Here is a 6771-nt window from a genome sequence, read left to right on the forward strand (position 1 = left end):
CGGTGGACACATATCTATGAATGATCATCAATTCATCATCATATGATTACACGATGAAAGAATTTTTTTAAAAAAACCTCAAACTTAAATTGTTATCGTTACTTCCTCAAATAACAAAACAATATTAAACAAATCAACAAATGTATAACACTATAACTATATTAGAAAGAGTGATATGAACAAGATAATAGAATTTAAAGTCGCATGTTTTTTAACGTCTCACTTTTAGAGTAAATAAAAACTCACAACTAACATCAACAACAAATGTAACTTGAAAAACAAAAATGATAGACAAATTCTCAAGTTGGCTTAATCTTGTTCGGAGAATCTTCGGGTGTGTGTGAATTGTTTTGAATCCAAAAGTCGTTGTGTAGAGGACTTTCTCACCCTCTCCAACATCTCGACCAGTGGTATGGAAATTCAACTATTGTAAATTAAGATTCTTGCGATAATGAATAATATATTTATTCTGATAAACAAGAGCTATACACTTCCACGCCTGTTTTTGCAATGCTCCAATATACTACAAGTTACCAACATATCTTAATTATTGGACTCGTACAAAAATATCCAACCACACTTCAATATGTATAGCAGAAACATGGAGTGGTATTAAAAAAACGGAGGACACATATCTATGAATGATCATCATCACATAATTACACAATAAAAGAATTTAATAAAACACAAATTAACAAGCTATAGCTAGTGAAAAGAAAGAAAGAAAGAAAGAGAGAGAGATAAGAGGCTTAACAATAATGACGACTACATGACAAATATCTCCGTTATAAAAAAATAAAAAAAAATAAAAAAGATGATCAATGGCATCGAGGGTTGTTCCCTGGGCCGCCGTAGTAAAAGTAAGAGCCCCAGTCGTTGTTGTAGAAGCTTTGGATGTTGTAGCAGTCGGTGTTGTCTGCCAGCGTGGACAGAGCGCCGCCGTGGACGGAGGTCAGAGAGTTGTCGGAGTCCACCACTTCCAGGTTCCGGAAGTAGCTCGCTTTTCCGAACCCGTCCTCCGCGAACCGCCCCGACCCCATCTGCGTCGCCGTGTGGGCCCCGCTCGGGCGCGTGTTCACCACCTCCCCACCCCACTCCACCATCGTCGCGTGGTCCGCCAGGTGCGTGAATAGCTCCGCCGGCCAGTACCCAACCAGGCTGTTCTCTCCGAACCCCATCCACCAATTCCCTAGCTTCGGATCCTATATATATATATATATATATATATATATATATATATACACACGCACTCATTGTCATTTACGATTGATATTAAGTCGTATATATATTAGTACATTCATATTTTGAAGTTTGTTACGTCATAGTTGATTTTTTTTTTTTTTTTTTGGTTAACGGGCTTACCCTAAAGAAAATAGGGTTAAGTAAAAGGAAATTCTGAAAAATGACATTTTAGTTATATTTATGTATATACAGATGCATATTGTTACGTATTTTATTTTCTTTTCTAAATAATCAGATGGACATGCACGATTGATATTAAATTAGTGATGTGTCACGGGCTTACCCTAACGAAAATTGGGTCAAGTCAAGGGGAATATTTTGAAATATGCCATTTTAATTAGACTCAATTAAAAAAAAAATACAAACTGAATTTCAAAATTAGAAAAATTATAGCTACTGTTAAGTTATAGAGACTAGGAGTTTAATTGATAACTTTTTAATGTAAATTATACCTAGGCCTTGACTCAAGAGACCATGTTTTGTTACCATATATTATTATCATTATTTAGAGTTAGACTCGCTATCCTAAATCTTAGTTTGAGCTGAATCTCTATAGTTATATATATATATATATATATATATATATATATATATATATTAAGTAGGGTATATATATATATATATCTATATATATATATAAACCCTACTTAATATATATATATAAGTATAAGAATTAGCTCATATAGTAAACATCTAACATATTTAATTAGCTCATCAAATGGTAGAACTCCTCAATTCTATTGATCCCACCAAAAGTAAAGACGGAAGAAAGAAAGAAAAAAAAAAAGATGAAAATAGAGCTGAAAATATTCCTTATATTATAGGAAATTCTGGATAATTTCAATAAGAAAGTCAATAATTAGGGAATATGAGTGTAATTACCTTCCAAATGAGGATGGTTATATCGTATTGATTGTTAGAATAAGATGAGACAGGAGAGATTGCAGCTCCGATGGCTATTTTTCCGTTTGTTTGAATAAAGCCCGAGCACAGCAAATTGTAACACCCTGTCGCTTGATATGAATCAGACTGCACGTTCACATCAATTATATTAGACACCAAATTTAAGATAACATGTTTAATTAGGTCACAATATTAGCAATTGGTTGATGGATTTTTAATCAATTTAATGCGGTGTGGTTATAGTGAGTGTCATATGCTGATGAAGGGTTCCAAACGGTTCCCATATTTCAAGACTAACTTAATTAATTAGCATGAAAAAGATCGAGAATTGATTAAAAAAAAATGAAAAAGATCAAGAAGCATTGTAAACTGAATTCTATTAGCACACATCACTATGCTTGTCAATACATTGTAGGAGTCAATGCCTAGAAGGTTTGTATTTCAAGCAAAGGGAAGTAATTAATTTAGTGCATTGATGCAACTTCATTTCCGATGCGTTACGTCTACTTACTAGAACACTACTATTGTACTATGCATTAATATATATGTATTTAAAAATAAAGGAAAGATGCACATATCAATGCCCTTCATCGTGACTAATGTTGTTATGTTATAGCTATAAATTTAGTATAAATAACTCATTTTAAGTTTTAGGGTTTAAAGTTTTCGAGTACAATAAGGTTGTTGCTGCTTATTTAATATAAAAAAAATAAGTTGATGCTTTTTATATGCAGTCTATGTAGATATAAATAAAAGCTGTTGCTTCAACTTACTTAGAACGTTGTTTAAAAATAAATAAAATAAAATTTATTGATTTCAGGTGAAGCAAATTTATTTTTTAATAAATAAATAAAAAGATGAGAGAGAGAGAGAGAGAGAGAAGATGTTGTTGACTTTGACATTTACGCAAGGAGGGATCGTGGGGTTTTGACCACCACACATGCAGTGAACATGAACGATTCCATTCATATTTTGAATTTTCATTTTACAAACTAAAAATGCATCGACATAAATAAGAAGGAAAAAATATAATTATATTTACATTTATAGTTGACAATTAGAGAGAGAGAGAGAGAGAGATATCTAACCGTCCAATAAGTGAACAATCTTGGCCTGCTGTCACCATAAAGCTCCGGACTGACCTGACTAGTAGAATAATCAAAGCTTAAGAAAATTCTACACGTTATTTATTTATTGCAAAATAATAGTTTTTATTTTTAAAATGTTGGAAGAAGTGGTGGGATTGCGTGCGACGCGGGTATAGAGATGGAAGGAGTACCTGCCATCCAGCTTCGATGCTGTTGAGATCTGAGCCGTCAAATGATCCCGAAAGGATCCAAATCTGTGAGAGACTGAACTCGTTGACCACTTCGATCGATGGGTCCCACACGTTTATTGTCGCCTTTGCACCGTACACTTCTTGCGATGATCCAGTGTATGCGATTGCATGCTACCAAACATTTACTTGGTTTAAAACAGCCTCTATTTAATGGACGATTGACAAGATTTCCAAAGTTTTTTTTTTTTTTTTTTTTTCGTGCTTGCATGTTTTACTGTTTGGAATTAAATGACATATCCGTTCCGAATCATATCGATCGTTGAAAAAAAAAAATTATAATAATAATCTTAGTAGTAATAATTATAATACTATGAGTACAATAAGAGATGTTATTATAGTATGTTACTATAATGATTTTGCTTAAAAATAAAGCATATATAATCAATGCGGTTCTCTGTACACAATCAAGATCATATTCAATGACTTGTCCACTAAAACCGATAAAATTGATATTTTTTTTTTCTTCCTATTCAATGTCATTGCTATCGATTTCAAACTCTAAAAAAAGATAATACTCGAGCAGATTTATCAGAAAAACTAAATACGGTCGGTGTTAAAAATAAAGATGACCATGCATCGATTAGTTAGTTTGATGAAGAAATCATATTTCATGTGACTATATATATATATAGTGTTACGTAGAGATATATACCTCATGGCCATTTCCACTGACGACATCAGGAGGCTCGGAGCGTGAATTAGTTGTCGTACGTTGTTTCAGTTGTCGTTTTTGTTGTTTCTTTCCGAAGTGAAACAACGACTTTGCTCTCAACACATCTCTCTCACTGCTCCGCCGAATCGGGACCGTTCCTTTCGGACACCGCGTCCCATTCATGTGCCACGTCTGCCATTCGCTTCTCATCACATTCTCATTCTTCTTACTATCGTCTCTCTTGAGCTTTTTATCATCGTAATCGCTTGCTCTTACTCTCGGCATTTCCGGTGGCACTTTCTGTAATTTTTCCCATCTTATTATTAGTCTCGTGTGTTGGTGGTGGTGGGTGGTGGTATATATAGATATAGAATAAATGTTTACATGTATGTATATATATATATATGTAACTGTCTAGAACGTGACATGTTACACGTAAAAATTTGAAATATATAAACACACACGACACCCTTTTTGACTGGAAACTATTTTTAGTAACGAAATAGAAATGAAAACTAGAGAGAATGAAGAAGTATAAAAAAAGAAAAGAAGAAAAAATGAATTAATTCGAAGTACCTGGATCTTGTGATTTTTTAAAAGAGGATGGTCTAAAGCCGGTTGTTTTCTTTTGTGGATACAATCAATGATATCTCCATCTGGGCTCTGATCATTCATATATATATAACATCCATTAAATAAATAAATAAACTGAATAATTAATATGATGTATATATATACTCACTTGGATGGTGATGACTGAAGGCTTGTTAATCTTGTCGAGGTGTCTCTTAATCCTATCCAATCTCAAGCTACTAACTTGCCTGTGGTTATGATGTGTGTAGTTTAGTAGTCCCGAAACGGCTCCGAAACGTTGGAAGAAGATTGAAGAGAAAATAATGGCAAAGAGAAGAGGAAGAGGTTCTCTCTTCCTTCCAAAGATCTCCATATTATTATCTCATTCAGTGCCCAAAACACAAACAAATGAAAGAAGCTACAAATGGCTAACACGCCATTACCAATTAGTACTTATTGTTGAAACAATGTAGTAAAAAACAAAACCTGCACTTTCTTTTGAATAGCTTTCGATTTGAAAACTCACACACAACACAAACACCAATACAAGCGAGGAAAAGGACTTGTAATAACCAGACTTGTTGACTCTCTTTTTTTGTGTGTGGAGATTTTCTTCTCTCTCTCTCTCTCTCTTTCTTCTTCTTCTTCTTCTTCTTTTTCTTTGTTTTTATCTCATTTACCGCTAGCTCTCTCTCTCTCTCTCTTAATGGTGGTAAAGAGTAGGTTGTTGGAGAGCAATAAAACCCCTCCTGCACAGTGCTTTCTCTATTTTATCTCCCCTCTCTTAAATATGTTATTAGACCCTTCTTCAGCTATATATCAAGATCATCATTGCACTGCATTGGTTTCATATACACTGTGAAGCCTGATCTCTCTCTCTATCTCTGTCTCTCTCTATCCATCTCTCTCTTTTGAGTTGCAAACACACTTTGACAAGGCACAATGAGAAAATTAAAGATGAGAGAGAAATATAGAAGAGAAATAAGAAAGACTGAGAAAGTTTGGGTATATATATATTTGTATAAATATATAATCTCTCAGACCTACCCAACTGATCACAAGCCCTTCCCTTTTTATTGCACTCCTCTTCAATGTTCATATCTGCCCACCATTCACTTTCTCATTAAATATAATTGTTTCTTTTCCCTTCAAAAAGAGCCTCTCTCTCTCTGTCACCCAACTTCTTCTCCTATATTGTATTACTTTCTAATCTTTTTACCTTTCTTTCGTTCCGTTCACAATCTTTTCATTTCTTTGCTTTTGAACGATATATTTTTTTATATATAAAAAAAATAATATGGTAATGCTAATAACAATAAAAAGGATCACACTCCACGATCCAATACTCTCGATATTCCTGGGGTTGCCACGTGGCAATTTAATAGTTTTCTTTCACCTTGCTGGTGAATCCAAATGTGAATATGATGTATTTTCTACATTTACTTTGAGTACAAGTTGAGGATATGGTAGCTTTCACAATCAATTATGTATCTCACTATCTTCCCAGCTATATTACAAAAAATAATCATTACCAAAGCAGCAAATATCTATTTGATTGGAAGTATATCTTTTACTTGTCCTTTTTTTTATATGGGTTACATTTAGCATTTGGAGGGTTTTATATCTATTTATCTCCATATAGGTTTCCATATTGGAAGAATTAATAAAATACATTTGTTTATTACTTTGTAATAAATAAAAATAACTCAATAGGATTGCAGACACACATACACATGTACATAATAAGTTAATATGTAGTGTTAAGTAATTGTTGACCATGCTATAATCCTCGAGTTGCTGAATTAAAATAATGAGTTTGGACTATAGTTTTTTATGTGGATGATGAAACCAAGAAAATAGAAAGGAAGGTGTCAAAGTTTCAACATTTTAAGGTGGCTTTGTTATATAATATGGTGCTTAGTTGTTGCTATTTAGAGAATTGTGGGCATTGCATCACAAGCGATCCCTTGATCTAAGCCGGAAATGTACTCATCTCCATGTGCTACAATAATGATGTATCTATGCATATACTATATATATTACACTTGAAATAAATCAAAAT

The 6771-nt window shown here is 33.3% G+C and overlaps 1 protein-coding gene across 1 annotated transcript; it reads right to left on the minus strand.

The window, feature by feature from the left end:
- Positions 1-508: 508 nt before the first annotated feature.
- On the minus strand, positions 509-5956 carry LOC149382414 (carboxyl-terminal peptidase (DUF239)). The gene is made up of 7 exons (XM_089630838.1): positions 4879-5956; positions 4713-4799; positions 4137-4436; positions 3425-3595; positions 3234-3287; positions 2125-2271; positions 509-1202 (listed from the first exon to the last, which is right to left on the minus strand). The coding sequence occupies exons 1-7, from the start codon at positions 5080-5082 to the stop codon at positions 819-821; spliced, it is 1347 nt and encodes a 448-aa protein (XP_089486964.1). The 5' UTR covers positions 5083-5956; the 3' UTR covers positions 509-818.
- Between the last annotated feature and the right edge of the window lie 815 nt (positions 5957-6771).

The sequence above is a fragment of the Urtica dioica genome, chromosome 11 (assembly GCF_054948205.1).
Source record: "Urtica dioica subsp. dioica isolate 48M chromosome 11, U.dioica_male_clone48M_v1_H2, whole genome shotgun sequence".
Classification (NCBI taxonomy): Eukaryota; Viridiplantae; Streptophyta; class Magnoliopsida; order Rosales; family Urticaceae; genus Urtica; species Urtica dioica.

What these genes read in the sequence shown, in the direction of transcription:
- LOC149382414 (XM_089630838.1), bottom strand. Translation starts at nt 5,082, where the DNA reads ATGGAGATCTTTGGAAGGAAGAGAGAACCTCTTCCTCTTCTCTTTGCC. An exon ending in CTTCAGTCATCACCATCCAA is followed by an intron (nt 4,800 to 4,878) that starts GTGAGTATATAT and finishes ATGAATGATCAG; the next exon opens with AGCCCAGATGGAGATATCAT. An exon ending in TCAGTGGAAATGGCCATGAG is followed by an intron (nt 3,596 to 4,136) that starts GTATATATCTCT and finishes AATGTTTGGTAG; the next exon opens with CATGCAATCGCATACACTGG.